At 56.3% G+C, this 14503-nt stretch overlaps 5 protein-coding genes across 5 annotated transcripts; 1 reads left to right on the top strand and 4 right to left on the bottom strand.

The window, feature by feature from the left end:
* Positions 1 to 316: 316 nt before the first annotated feature.
* BXZ73DRAFT_37090 (DHHC palmitoyltransferase-domain-containing protein) lies at positions 317 to 2987 on the bottom strand (the record flags this gene model as incomplete). The annotated part of the gene is made up of 7 exons (XM_048017942.1): positions 317 to 556; positions 750 to 782; positions 846 to 1028; positions 1108 to 1209; positions 1282 to 1348; positions 1402 to 1526; positions 1713 to 2987. The coding sequence occupies 7 exons, from the start codon at positions 2985 to 2987 to the stop codon at positions 317 to 319; spliced, it is 2025 nt and encodes a 674-aa protein (XP_047883594.1).
* Positions 2988 to 3466: 479 nt separating this feature from the next.
* BXZ73DRAFT_37360 (SacI homology domain-containing protein) lies at positions 3467 to 7742 on the bottom strand (the record flags this gene model as incomplete). The annotated part of the gene is made up of 19 exons (XM_048017983.1): positions 3467 to 3548; positions 3611 to 4088; positions 4138 to 4213; positions 4267 to 4290; positions 4344 to 4626; positions 4683 to 4788; positions 4950 to 4979; positions 5044 to 5146; positions 5203 to 5299; positions 5356 to 5412; positions 5470 to 5511; positions 5562 to 5656; positions 5706 to 5839; positions 5896 to 5944; positions 6000 to 6227; positions 6279 to 6505; positions 6559 to 7224; positions 7280 to 7324; positions 7379 to 7742. 19 exons carry the CDS (start codon positions 7740 to 7742, stop codon positions 3467 to 3469), a joined length of 3186 nt encoding a protein of 1061 aa, XP_047883593.1.
* Positions 7743 to 8109: 367 nt separating this feature from the next.
* BXZ73DRAFT_37060 (N-terminal nucleophile aminohydrolase) lies at positions 8110 to 9362 on the bottom strand (the record flags this gene model as incomplete). Its single annotated transcript, XM_048017934.1, has 7 exons — positions 8110 to 8219; positions 8279 to 8519; positions 8574 to 8603; positions 8659 to 8801; positions 8858 to 8926; positions 8979 to 9129; positions 9189 to 9362. 7 exons carry the CDS (start codon positions 9360 to 9362, stop codon positions 8110 to 8112), a joined length of 918 nt encoding a protein of 305 aa, XP_047883592.1.
* Positions 9363 to 11020: 1658 nt separating this feature from the next.
* On the top strand, positions 11021 to 11899 carry BXZ73DRAFT_72775 (uncharacterized protein; the record flags this gene model as incomplete). The annotated part of the gene is made up of 4 exons (XM_048021788.1): positions 11021 to 11064; positions 11199 to 11318; positions 11390 to 11417; positions 11549 to 11899. The coding sequence occupies 4 exons, from the start codon at positions 11021 to 11023 to the stop codon at positions 11897 to 11899; spliced, it is 543 nt and encodes a 180-aa protein (XP_047883591.1).
* A 795-nt stretch (positions 11900 to 12694) lies between these two features.
* Positions 12695 to 14264, bottom strand: BXZ73DRAFT_36938 (S-adenosyl-L-methionine-dependent methyltransferase; the record flags this gene model as incomplete). The annotated part of the gene is made up of 11 exons (XM_048017916.1): positions 12695 to 12815; positions 12873 to 12957; positions 13007 to 13313; positions 13369 to 13437; positions 13488 to 13503; positions 13565 to 13585; positions 13647 to 13721; positions 13773 to 13930; positions 13994 to 14011; positions 14063 to 14104; positions 14157 to 14264. 11 exons carry the CDS (start codon positions 14262 to 14264, stop codon positions 12695 to 12697), a joined length of 1020 nt encoding a protein of 339 aa, XP_047883590.1.
* Positions 14265 to 14503: the final 239 nt, after the last annotated feature.

Genomic DNA, 14503 nt, shown 5'->3' with positions numbered 1-14503 from the left:
CTACGTCAGACGTGTCCCAATTCTTCGCACTCTAATAATTCCCCGCCTCCTCCACCATCCACCTACCGAATTCACCCGCTCGTCGGGCCCCGTCATCGCACTGCCTCTGCATATCGCTGTCCGCCTTCAAGGTGTATGTCACATTCAAAAACGCAGCTCGCACAGTTTCCCTGCAGTGAATAAACAGTCTGGGGCCTAGAACTCAACCAGAAATACGAGCGCACAAAATACGAACACAACCACCTTACCAGCCACGCTTGTCCGAGCACACGCAAACGATGCCAACCGCGCGTCCCTGACGCCTACCGTCCCATCATCATTCACCCTTCCCACGACCCGCGCCATGCTCAACATCTTCCGGCCACGGGTCTTCGTGCGGCAGCAACCCCGGATTCACTTGTCGCTTGTCCTCAGCCGCCACCGCGCTGAAGTCGATCCACGAGTAGCCCGTCGGTCGGCAGAGCATGTACACCACGTTTCTCCGCCAGTTCCCGTGCGAGAAGGGATTCGGGGGTGCCGGCCCCGGCACCAGCGACTTGTGCGCTTGGTTTCGAATCTGGTGTCGCCACGAGGCGGAACAAACACGTCAGAAAACGGAAGAAGAGGTCAGGCGTCACCAAAGGGCCTTAGCATCCGTAGGAATCACCACCGATCTAGCCAGAACCCGCGACCCGACTGATCGCCGGCGGCACCACACGAGACCAGGGGGGGGGGGGGTGCAATGCATCGGAGCGCTGGCGAACACGTACCTGTTCTATAGTTGTGACGTTGAGCAGAAGCAGCTACCCGATCGCAATTGTCGTTAGTCCGAACACGTCGCCGCTCTGAGGGTCAATCAAACTCACCCTGAGGTGGTACGACAGCAGCGCCAAGAGAGGCCAGATGACGAGAATGGAGACTATGAATGTGACGGAGCTACCGATGCCTTGAGGTGTCGAGATAGCACTGTGGAAGCTCATATGGAACTTCGAGGTGAGCAGGAACAGGTGAATTGCCGTGGTGCAGATCATAAGGATCAGTGTCATCACCTGGAAGATGGAGGAGCTGTCAGATTACATGGGGCACGAACGAGAGAGATACCACGCGGTTGACCGTGGTGGTACTTACAGTGGAAAAGAGGAACGTGAAAAACAGAGTGTAGTTACGGCGGCCGATGCAGTTGTTGACCCACTGGCAGTGATGATCACAGCCGTCTACACAGTTGTCACACTGGTGATACCAGGGAGAGAACGAGAAGGAAGGTAAGCAACAGGAGACACGTGCGGGTGGTTAAGGACGCACCATTTTGCAATGGCTCGATCGAGGCGGGCGGTAGGTCATGCAGGTCGGGCAGTACTTGGTGCGTACACTATGTTATGGTATAGTCAGCCAGTGCCTGGGCGCTAGAGAGAGGGTACATACATGCCGGCACGAACTTTGAGATCTCGGGGAAGAGGAACACGGAGAGAGCCTTCGGAGGACGAGGTAGCCGGATATGGGGGGTCTGGATCCAGATTGCGCGGAAGTATTCCCGGATCTCGGAAAGCCTGCAAGTAGACACCGAGAGGGATTAGTGACCGGCGGGAAAGCTCTCCGCAGCAGTAGCCTATTGGGCCCCGCACTGCCACCCTCCCGGCGACGCCGGAACGTGGCCGAGACGAAGGTCCAGACAGGCACTCCTGCGCCGACCCGGGAGCGACCATGCGGGACGAAGAAACGAGCCGAGCACTCACTGTAGCCAGCATGCTCGAAATCGTGAGTAGGCACATGTACGCGCCCACCGCGGCCACTGCCGGGCTTTCGTTCGTCCACCACCACACGCACGTCGTCCCGAAGTACACGCCTGCGACGATCACCAGCAGCGTGAACGAGCCGATGAACGCCCAGGGCGAGTCCCCTCCTGTGAGCACCCGACCTCCAAGGAAGAAGCGGTTCCGCGAAGGATGGAGCTGGTAATTGCGTATCGGCTTTCCCGTCTTCGGATTCAGGACTGGAGTGGCGCAAAGTGGTGGGTTCATGTGTGCCGGGGCCGTTGCCATGAACGACGCCTGCGCTAGCGACATTGTAGAACCTTGAAGGGGCGACAGGTTGTGCTTCTGATGACCCGGCGACGTCGGAGAGCGGTCCGCGTTCATACCGCCCATGCCTCCGACGTTCAGCTCGAACGTTATTGGTGATGTGTTGCCCGAGCGTGCTTGAATGGGCGAGAATCCGCTGCTTGGGCCGGCATTGACGGGCGTTGTAGGCGACCGTTCAAAGTTGAACCCTTTCTTGAAGAGTTTCTCGAAGCTCCCGCGCATTCGTGCACCCGCACTGACGTTTGAGTCGCTGCGACCATAGGGACTCGAAGTATTCGTGACGATGTTCGGGAGCGCGGTCGAGCCCGACTTGTGGGGGTTGGTGATGGGGAGGAGGGGCTCACGACTGAACTTGTTCGTCGACAGGGACGGGCTGAGCTTCACGTCCTCTACCGAATGATCCACACTGTCCGACGCCTCCGAGATCCGGTCTTCCTTCTGCTGCGAGGGCGACGATGCAATTTGCGACAGGCGCATGACGTCGACCGAACCTCTTGCCGACGAGTACGAACCGGCGGTCGACGGGCGGGCTGTGGGCGGGGTAACAGACAGAGGAGGGTAGTGGGGGCGTGAAGGGTTGAAGAACGAAGCAGAGGGCAAGACTCCGCCTACATGCGTGCCCACAGAGGTCGGACGGGGCTGATGGATGGGGAGGACCATGGAAGGAATAATGGGCACCTCGTTTGCATGATGACTCGCATTCACTGTGGCCCGCGAGCGCGACGACATTAGCGACCCCGACCTGGTGTGCACCTGCTTTGAGGTTGGGGTCGCGACAGGTGAGTTTCCTCTTGAAGGCCTCCCGGAGGACGCGGGCAGGGAGGTGTTGATGCCAGGAAGTCGGGGAGCATTATTGGAGGAAGGAGAGAACGGAAGTTTGGCGACAGTCCTTGACGAGGGAGTGGGGGGTAATGAGTGTGGTGTCGCCATAGTGTTTCCAGCTTAAGCTCGACGGAGAATATACAGGGATATGGTATTCGTCGATGGGTGGGTGGGAAGCTGAGAGGGGGTGGGTGGTCGGGGAATCTGCTGAGCACCTACGTGCGGCGAGGAGCAATAAAGCTAAGCCTGCAGTCCAGCCGTGGATATATCAGAGCATACGGTTGGTTGGGAGCCTGCAAACCGTGCTCTCTCGGAGAGTGAAGGGGGAGGATGCGTATGCACGCAGGCCTCAAGCGCTCCGTGCCCAATCAGCAGCTACCGGATCACTCCAGTTCACTTCCAGTTCATCTCCGCTGCGGCTCCGACCACAGGCAGTTCTCGCGTGCCCCTTCACATTAACCCTCCTCCCGGTACGGGCGTGGCCAGCTATTATGATACAACCCATCGCGGAGTAGCAGAGGGTACCCAAGCACGTACAGGTGTCTACACAGTCCCAACACTATCAGCACAGTTCAAGAAAATGTCCGTCAACTCCCGAGCCACAATAGTCTCTTCACGCCGTACTCCATCTTTGCATAAACGCTCGTCATCCGTTGCGCATCTGCCAAACTAGGTTGCGGACCACGGTTAGCCTCGCGCGCATCTCGCGGCACGCCTGTTGTCGGACTCACCTCACGACATCCGCTTCCTCCAACAAGCCTTGGTGCTCGTTCCCCAAGTCTTTACACGCCTGTTGAATGGCGTTCACAATGAGGTCCACCGCCTCCTTGCAATTCTGAGCAGTCGTGTAGTCGTCCTGGGATTGAATGAAGCTTCCCGTCTCGCGTCGGGCACGTGCCGGGTCCACAGGCAGTGCCTTGAACGCGGCGAAGATAGTCTCCTGCCCTGCGGTCGGGCCTGCAGTTTCCGCCAACACGCGAGATAAAGCCATGGGAAGGGTCGGCCTCCGCGGCAACGCGATTGAGAAACGACTGCCGGTCTTGCGTGGGGGTGGAGATGGCGGTGTATTTGCAAAATCGAGGCTGTTCCGGATCGAATAACTCGCGACGCGGGTGTCCTGTCGGTCGGAGTTGTTCCACGTCACAACGAATCCAGCGTTCTGCAACGGATCACGGCTCGCCTCCTCGAGGGGCGAGAGGATATAAACCCCTATGCATACGCATTAGTACCAAGACATAGGCAGTGTGACTGCGCTCACCTTTGGTGATACCCACTATTTCACCAAGGGGAACGCGGGTATAGATCTTCACCTTCTCCAGGGTATAGTCATAGCTCTGATACACGCGTCAGCGTTCATGTAACCATGAGGCAATGCATGCACACTCACAATAATGTATAGTGCTTTGACGCTCTGCCACCAACCATTAGAGAGGCGTCGGGCGCGTGTCTCAGTTGGACACATACCAGCAGAAGAACCTTCTCCTCAAATTTGTCTCCCACTTTTGCGTTCAGTTGCTCGGGCGCAAAAAGCGTCCACCCGGACAACAAGCGTTCTCCTTCAGAAAGCACGCGTGAGACGCACGTGGCGATGGCGTCTGCGCGAATCTTGGATATCCGGATGAGATCTCGCGGGTCGGTGGACTGCAGCTTATTGAGGAACTCGGAGAAAACGGAAGTAGTCCGCGTTCCGAGCATGAAGTCAATGACCGCTTGGCTGAACCAGTCAGCGAATGTCGACGTGTACATTCTAGCCACAGGCAAAGCATCAGCACATGGTCATTCCGATGTGAAAATTAGACCCACCGTGCCAGAGAGTTCACCCCATCGTTGAGCATTCCGGCCAAGTCGCGCTTGCCCGTTCTGCACAGTGGTGAAACATCAGCCGCAGCTCGCAGCAGAGCAATGAAACCTTCCACCTGGTGAAATCACCCTAGAGGTGGATGAAAGCGAGGTCAGTGATGCAATAATCAGCGCAACGCCGCAGCAGCTCGCCTTGAGAGCCGATGTTCCCGCACTATGGGGGAGGGTCAGTGTGAGACTATTGTGCAACTGGGATCACTTACTAGGCACGACTGATAGCATCGCCATTGTTTGCCCACACTGAATGGGAAAGAAACACAACCTAAGTGATATTTTGTGCGTGCCAATGCGCAGCACCACGAACCATCATTGAAGACAACGTCCATTTCCGTGCGACGGCCATCCTCCTGATTGAGGAGAGCCACTGCGCCGAGTTGCCTGTTCAATACATGCCGTGCAAAAGCAGACTGCGGAATCAACGTGCTCAGCGAGTGTTCGTAAACCAATGCTCAACCACACTCACCTCAACGACATTAGTTCGATCCAGACAGTCGATACAATTGACGCGGAAGACGCCTTTCTGTTGTGACATGATACGGTCACTGGAGATCCAGAAATACCTGACTTATGTCATTAGTAGGGAAGCAAAATAAAGGCATGGTGGGGTGATGCGCACCCTTGGCTCTCGAATGTTCTCTCGAGTTTGTCAATAAGATTGGAGATGTTCTCATATCTGATGTGGCGGGTTCAGTGACTACGCGCATTCGCAGAAATGCAGCGGTTGGCTCACTTCATCCCTCGAGTCTCAGCGTGGAAGTCGTACGCATGATACCTGGTTATTGATCAACATCATGGCGAGGTGACTTCGTTCTGATTGCGCACCGAACATCCTCCGATGCTAGTTCAGACACGTAATCGCCGAATGCGTTGGTTACCTGGCCTTCTTTCCCGTGCAGCTCAGCCAAGTTGACGATTGTCTACGGCTAGTGTCAGGCAGTAAAGCATGAGGATACAAAACTTCCTGACCAGGGGACCATATGCGGCAGTAACTCGCGATAGATGTCGTGATATTGCACGCGAGTTCTGATCGTGCGTGCGATCGGGATCCAATTGAGGCGCTGGTTTCAAACCTGCTCCTTGCTGATTCCAGTACAACGGGACTACAAAAGCAGTCGTCAAATCGCAAGACCAAAAGGACCTCAACGCCTTTACTTACTTGAACCCCTAACCTGGACATGGGCAAAGACATTTGCGAAACCTTCTCGCTACAAAGAAGAGGATGAGTATGCAGGTGCAACCCAGATTGTTGAGTAAACATACCTCCACCCTCATAATGGTTTCAGTCTCAACAAAGTTGGCTACGTTTGAGTCATCGTCGATACCTCGACGTTGATACCTGAGCCCTGCACGGTCCCTTGAGCGACGCGAGATTACAACATACTCCACGGCTACGCTGTCCCCCTCCTCATCCGCGACGGGTTCTCTCTCAATCTGGAACGATGAGACTTGGAAGAATCCTTGCATGATAGGCATTACGTATGAATGAAGCTACGGAACGGTCACCACAGGATAACGAAGATGATGAGTAGACAGACTTACTCCGGCGTCAATGAGAGGTTTCGACAACCACTCATTCCACCAGAACCGGCGGTCGACTCGTCGCCAGAGTGGTAGCGCAGCGGATGGTTCTACGAGTACGTCGACCTTCTCAGTCGCCGGGCCCAGTCGCTGAGACTCGTCTAGGGCGTCCAATTTATCTAGCAACACAGTCTTCGACTTCGCAGCGGAAACGAGTTCGTGTTTGTGTTGCAAAGAGCGGGTCATGTCTGTCACAGCAGTTGAGATGCGGCGTAATGGCGTGATAGTGCAGGGGGCTTACCAAATGTGTAGGTGAAGTACATCCCACCCCGCGAAAACTCCCGCACACATTCCCGCACGATCTTCTCTTCGAGCTCGGAATGCCTTTGCTCTGCGGTGTCTGGTGCGGGTGCGGATGCCGCGATGATACTTTCAATCACTTCCTCGGGTTCCTTCGAAGGGTCTTTGATGATTGAAGGCGCATTCACGGGATCTACCTCTTCGGTCCCAGGCTGTTCCATCAACACATGGTCGATAGAATTATGCTTGGAATTCCTCCGGGACGCCAGAGACCAGAAGGACAACCGGTTAGCCAACGTCTTCACCACAGTTTCACTGTTCGTAGAGACGATGGACGATGGCGTCGAAGCTGTCGACGAGGATGGCGAAGGCGGCCTGTCGCCGTCTGCCAAGTCGAAGGTCTGCTCGGGCCGTGGCGAGACCATCTTAATGTCTAATTCCTCGGCAAATTTGACGCGAGGGGACGCTCGTCCATCCGAAGCGGTGACCCCAGTAGCTTCGCCATCCAAGTCCTCCTCTTGCGGGACCTCGGGAGGCAGAAGGGAGGTACGCCGATCAACCTTGTTACGGGCGACCAAAGCGGCCAGGACCGCCTGCGCACGTTCTTCCTCGAGCGGGATGGCGGTCACGCCCTTCACGCCGTACACGGTGTGCCTCGGGTCGAAGACTGCGCCCAGCATGAACATTCAGAGGATCTGCCCGCAGGTTGGGCGGGCACTCACAGTCACCTATCGGGGTCCGCGACGAGACCACGAGGAGATAGGACGCTGTGCGTGTGTTACTACATGCACGCACGGAACACAGGACGGGCGAATAGCTACCAGAATAGAGTTCGAGGAACCCGACGATGCCATACACGACCGCACTCTCGTCCCACTGTGCGCCCGGAACCTTCGAGGCAAGCGTTTGCACTTTGCCGCCCTTGCCCCAGTCGATCTTCACCTCCGTCTCCTCCTCCTCGCTCTGTGGCCGGCCAGGATGCCGCGGGCGCATGAGCAGGCCCTCGGGGGTGGCCAACAACGAAATGTGCTCATAAGGACATGGGTGCGGGACTGGGGGAAGGATGTCCTTCGGTTGGAGGCCGACATGGTGGGCCGCAGGATTTGCGGGCGCGGGTGAGGCGTCCGGAGCGGAATTTGCAGCCGCGGGCTTGGGGACGAATGGTCGCGTGAAGAGACGCTTCATGTCCGAAGGCAATAGATCGAGCTAAAGCAGGGGCCAGAGTGCATATGTCCAGCTGAGAGCAAGGGAGGGCGGGAATGGGCAGGCAGCTGGAGGGAGACCACGAGCAAAGTGGGCAGCTCCGGTGGCGGAGCGAAAGACCGGCATGACATCAGATCGCCAGATCGGGCCTGACTAGGACTAGCGACTAGTTGGACCTCCCCCGATCTAAACACGTCTCGGTCGCGACTCGCTACAGTCGCCCAGCACTCCTCCCAGTCCGACAGGCCCGCCGTCGATCACATGCAACGTTATCACTACTCGTACACGCCGCAGGAGGGGGTCGAAAGCTATTGCAACAAAATACAGTACATCCCGATCACATTCATCTCTACGTGCGAGTGCGAGTGCCGACCCGAACATCGTACCCGTATCCACCACCCTGCGCACCCGGAACATCACCCGGGCCGTTGTAGTGCAGTTCCGACACGTCGTAGTTGCCTGACCCATCGGAGTCAGCCGGCTGCCCGAGGGATCACATGTAGACGTGGAAAACGTACCGATGAACTGCCACCCGTTCTCCTTCACGTGGTACAAGTTCACTGTGTTACCTGAGAAAGCATCTCGGTGGCCAGCAGCGTAGATGCTGCGCCTGCCGAGCTCTTGTGCCTCCTCATCCGTCAGATCCCACCGGTAGCCCTGATCGAGCACACCGTACGCGAACGTGCTTCCGGAACCAACGGAGAAGAGGTCACCCTTCAGCCGTGTGCCGTCGGAGTCGACATAGAAGATAGCCGGGCCCTGCAAGAATTGTCAGTCAACCTTAACGACCACAGTCAGTGGACTGAAACACACCGTCTTGTCCCATCCACAGATCATCGTTCCCTGAGGATCCATTTCAATAATGTATTCGAAGCCATGCTGCACTGACACGACATACCATGCTGAGGCCCATGCCCTTGTAACCGTATACGAGATTGCTCAAGTACTTGCTCGCCGCGGCGACGGAGATGCGCTCCCGGTTCCGCAATTCATGTAGCCTGCATTGGATGCCCAGGTACGTCTCCCAGTACTGGCAATCGGCTAGGTAACTCTCCGCATAAATGCAATGTAACTCGATCGGAGACGCGTATGCTTACCTGCGCCACCGGCCATGGTACCAAGCAGGTACGGGTTAATCTCAATAACCTTCTTCACGGTCCCAGATGCTATGGGCCGTCTGATAAGAAAACGCATGGACAAATCCAACATATTACTCACCAACATAACTGCCCGCAGTGGCCCGCGAATCGACTGCGACAATGACGCCTCCCTGGAATCGGAACGCGAGTGTGGTGGTACCGTGCTTGATTTTGATGCGACACGACGGGTCCGCGTGGTCATCTGTGTGCAACCTCAGGAAAGAAGTGGGCTGGAAACAGAATATATCAGCCTGTTAAGTACCTACAAAGACAGCGCACAAGTACGCACATCTGCCACGGCCGGAAGTTTAAACATGGGTACGCCCGATGCGAGGTTGCCGAAGCCGCCAGCGGAGCCCCACATCTCGTTCAAGACTTCATCGTCGTCTCCAAAAAGCTCCTTCGCCTTGCGGATGTCTGCCTCTGGCGACGAGGCAGAGTAGCGGGTGAGGAAGGAGTTCATGGTGGGAGGTGAGGTACGCGTATGCACATTGGCGCCAAAGGGCAACGTATGCCTGAAGTCGCTGTCACGTGCGATATCTACGCGCCGCGCGTCCTGTCCCGGTCCGCGCGGCCGCTTTTCACCATGACCCCGTAGTATGCGTTCTTGAGATAAGGCCGTTGTGCTTGCTGAATCGACTCTAGCACACTAACTAGCCTTCGTGGGACACGACATCGCTCGCTACGCAGTGCTAACAACGTGTGCTATTCTAAACTGCAGCCTGAAGAGTCAGTGCAGACGGTAGAAACAAAAATGCGCGTCCAACTACACACGCGATACAACCACCCAGAAGGCATTCCTCAAATATCTCGATTTTCTCACACTTTTATCGCTCAAAAATAAGCATGCAGATAGTGTAGCACGTTGAAGCTATGTTTTGGCTGTTTTAGCAGCTACATATACATGAGAACTAAATCAAACAGAGGCGAAGTGGGCATTTCGGTTCGGGGCGCTAAACGTTCTGTTTGTCATTATTTGCATCGCCGTTCACGCCCTAAGCACTGAATTGCTCGCTGCGCTCGCAATTACGGTTCGCTCTTGTGCGTATATTATGCCGCAGAAAGTGGTACATGACCAGCCTGCAACTGTTCTACAATTTGCATTCCGTACACGGTCTTCGACGGAGCTCCTTGCATTATCTTTGCGCACGGGAACGGGCGATAGTTCGATGTCCCATTCGATACGTCTTTGCGGCCGAACGACCTCGCGCAAGGACCGCTTGCTCTTGAGGGGAAGCACATTACTGAAGTGGCTTCCGGCAGTAATATCCCGGATCGTCCTTCCAGTTCACTGCGACCTGGCAACGGAAGCCGAGAAGACCCCTTGGATTGATCTTGACGTTCCGTGGCCAACGGAGCCAAAGCCGTGGAATCCACTACATACCCGCTCTCGGGCCAATGTCCGCACAGAAGCCGATATTTCCGATGGCTACTTGACGTATATACATAGTGGAAGCGCAGTGCGCCCATGCGGAACGAAGCATAGACACTGCACATCACGCCCAATTTCCTGTCAGGAAATGTTTAGGATAGGTTGTATATCCAACACATATCCCGCGTATATCCCGGGATCCGGATTCCCGGGCCATTTTCGATGACAGGCGACCAATTATGTCCACGTGACCTGCTCACCTCGCGCGTCTTAACGCGTCTGCGCGTCGAGAAGCACCTTGCATTTCCCTTGCTACATTCCCCCATCCTTCCTCAGGCCTCAGGCTTAAGTGCCATGTCCAGCCATCCCTATGACATCCCCCCACACCCCATCGCGCAACGCCGCACCGCTCTATCAATAGGCTCGTCGTCCGACGTCCGTTACCTTTGAGTGCCTGTGTTCAGTGGCGGTTTACTTATCCCCAGTCAGGTGTGCCTCACCTCCGATCAGGCTAGATCAAGCGCAGTTATACATGCATGAAGGGTGTTACGGGCTTTCCCGGGATTTTTGGGCGGATACAGCAGCAAAGGTGAGTATTGCTCATTCTTTGGGTGATTATATGCGCACTGAGTTGTGCTATAAAACATCCGCAGTGTGACCGAACGGTGTGGCGATGATGCCCGGGTACGTCCTTCGTCTCATCTGCGTGCTGCCTTGGAATCGATACCCCTTGAAGTCAGTGCGACAAGATGGACACGATGGACGCAAGTGACAACGGAGCGCCCGAGTCGAGGTGAGTGCAAACACCTGAGAAGTGGTATAGGTTGCAGCGCGTGTGCCGCTTTGCAGTCGAGACTGGCTCTCTGCTCCCTGTTTGGTTGTCTCATATATACGTAGTCATATTGAACTAGCTACAGTACTTGCAAGGGTGCAATCGTCGGCCGCTCAAACCCTCACCCAAGAGCGTCGCACGGCAGCCGCGAGCCCAACCTTCGCTGAGATCCCGCCCGAGCATATATGGAGGATCTGGTCCGCGATGGGCATCGGGTGCGTTCTCTGCTCTGTCTCCCATATCCTCGTCCTCGCCATCCCTCCTCTCCATCACGCGTGATCTGCAGGATGCTCTACATGTGGGACTGGCCGCTCGTCAACCCTCCCTAGAGCACCATACCGAGGTCCACGATCTCCCTCAAGGACTTGGCCCTCGCTCGGCTCCCCACCCATCTCTTCGCGATCTGTGGCCCCGCGTCGGTCTCGTTCCTCAAGATGTCTCTCAGGTGCCACCCTACCCGCACCGCGACCCGATCGAGGCGCTCAAGGCGTACTTCTACACCCGGCGCACGTTCCCCTTCCTCGACCGCATGCTCGGCGTCCTCAGCGTCCTCGGGCCCTACGGGCGCGCGCGCGAGGACATGGGGCGCCTCCAGGGCTGGCAGCGGAACGCGCAGGCGATCTGTGCGGTGTTCAACTTGCTCAACGACGCCAAGCTCCTCGACAACGTTTCCCGCTTTGTCGGCCGCATCGACACGCTCCTCATGCTCGTCCGCACTGTCCAGGGCGAGGCGCAGAACATCGGCGTGCTCGGCGTCATCGACGCGCGCGCGTGGGCCGCCGTCGCCGCCGCCTGACGTGCCGTCCATGGCGCGATAGCGGACCCTGCTCCCCGACTGTGGCCAGCTGCTGCGTATTATTGTGAATCCAGGTTACCGCTAGTATCTCTGCATCCCTGTAGCACGTGTCAGTAGCATAGACGTCAGAATATATACATGCTTTTACCAATATTGTATGAACCACGGTCCACGAACGCGCCCGGAATAGCGAGTACCCTGGAAGCGCCAGCCGGGATGTGCACAGGATATTCCTGGGAAGTTGTGAGGTTTCGAGGAATGTCCCAGAACTTCCCTGCCAGGAAAAACCTTGGATAAATCTGCGATATTCATCATATCCCAGACATATCCTGACAGGAAATTTGGCGTGATGTGCAGTGTAGAGTGTGGAATTATATCGGCCGTGGTTCATCATAATTAGCTATAATACAGCAAGCCCAACCCACCGATGACGATTCTGCATCGGCGGGGAAATAAATCAACGAATAGACAGCAGCAGCAGGACGGTGGACGCATTATACAGAGAGCATCCCAAACCAACAGAAGAATATACGACAGGACTCCCGATAGGAACTCCCAGAACAAAGGAGCGAGCCAACAATGGGCGAGCCAAAATAACACGGACCTAGACCGGCACCAACTCTGTGGGTGTCGCCGCGGCCCCCGCGTGCACGAAAGTTCGTGCACGCGGGAAGAAGGTACGGCACTGCGACCGACGGCGGCGCTCTGGCGACAGCGGCGTGGGGCGTAGCCCCAGGCCCGCGAGGCGCACCGACGTTACCTCTCACAGGACACTAGACGCGAGGGACCTCTAGGTCAGGGTCGCTTCACAGCCCAGGCGAAGGTCCAGCGGCTGTGGAGGTGAACGCGCAGTTCACGTAACTCCGCAGCGGCTTCACGCTGCATTTTGTCCACGCTTTCGGGGAGGTATCCCTCACTACACCGGCGTGGTGAGCGGGAGGTCGCGGAAAGGGAAAAGGCGGAGCTGACTTACCTGAGGAGGAGGGGGCCCATCCCCGAAATATAGCGCAGGCAGTCCTCACGGAGCATCTCCGCAAGCAGGCGTTCTCGCTGATTCGCTGAATGACGGTCAGGAAGTGAGGCGTAAATGGTGTCCGCGGTACGTACAGTAACGCCAGGGTCCGATCGGTATGAAGACCTTATGCCAGCCCACGTCCGTGTAGGAGTTAATGGCGCGCAGCCATGTTGGTGACATAGATGCCGAGTCAATGCTTCCGCCTCGGTTCTTCATCGCGTTGTATGCTGCGAAGAACACTCGGTGTGTCCATGAGAACTCCGGTGTTCCCTCTTCGGCGTACGGCACGGCGTCTTGGAATTCGTCGTAGATTTGCATATCGCCGTCGCCGAGCAGGACGACACCGCCGGGACACAATGCTTGCGAAAGCTCCTCCAAAAACAGGGGAAAGTCCCGGATCTACGGTCATCATCTCAGTACGCTGGATTGCAATGCTGCGGAAGGATGAACTAACCCCGGCGGAGACGGATCTTGCATGAATTACGTCGAACGCTCCTTGATAGTGCAGGAAGCCCAGATTTGCCTGCATCCGAACATGAACGGCAGTGAATACATCAAAGAACCCTGACTCACATCATCAATCTCAAAACTTGGCAACGGGGGGAAATTGAATCACGACCGAGCCTTGCGGTAAATACAAAACGACGCACCGACAGTTCGGTGGAAGATCTCTGCGGATTAGCGATCAGCAATGACGACTAGTCATCGCTTCGAATAAGCAGGGTCGCTTACCCATCAATTCCCGGGGGCGCCAAATCGACTCCGACGACTGTGGTGTGGGGAAACTGTCGGGCCATGTCGATGGCCCTAGGAATCCTGTTCAGGGGCGACGCAGGACTCGAGTCATTGAAGTCATACCAACTGCCGCTTCCCGTTCCGACGTCCAAGATCGCGGGGGGTTTCCCAGGTCGGGGTGTAAGAGCCCTGCGGACCAGATTCGGGGCTGGAAATAGCCCACCCAGAGCAAGAGTGAGCACTTGATGTTGTAAATCAAGCCTACGGTGTTCTTCCGTGTCCTGATGTACGTAATGATTTGAGCTAGGAGAATGAATCACGATCACAACGAAATGGTGGCTCACCGCAGGAAGAAAGTATGTCTATCAATGAGTCAGTAACAGATCTGAGGGCCGCGTGACGGGTTCACTGACATCGTTTTGATTGTTGAGCATGCGTCCATAGACGTGACGTAGCTTTCCAGGAAGTTAGGAAAACGGCAAAGGGCAGTGGGAACAGAAACAATACCATCAGACGTCCGTCGATGGACGAAAAGGAATAGAGCGAGGGCGCAGGACTGCCACTACGGCCAGCAGAGCTGGTGTCGATATCGATGTCGTCCTGCTCGGAAGACATGAAGACGTGGGCGGCGTGAGAGGCTGAGAAGGGGTGAAGTACCGAGCTGCATCCCAGTGGCGAGTCGCCGGAGTCGGAAGCATATATATGCGCGTCCTGGGGCTTGGGGGGCGCCCGTTTGGACGGCCTGTGTGCTCTGTCGGAGCCTGGCAGCAAACAGTCAGATTGAGGGATAACGTCACGAGCAGCCGGCGGGAGACGAGGCTGACCGTTCATCTGGCGAGATAGAGTTCAGAATC

The sequence above is a fragment of the Epithele typhae genome, assembly GCF_022376455.1.
Source record: "Epithele typhae strain CBS 203.58 chromosome Unknown BXZ73scaffold_1, whole genome shotgun sequence".
In the NCBI taxonomy this organism is placed as follows: domain Eukaryota; kingdom Fungi; phylum Basidiomycota; class Agaricomycetes; order Polyporales; family Epitheliaceae; genus Epithele; species Epithele typhae.
The sequence above is the reverse complement of the archived record's forward strand: the minus strand, read 5'-3'. Positions and strand labels throughout refer to the sequence as shown.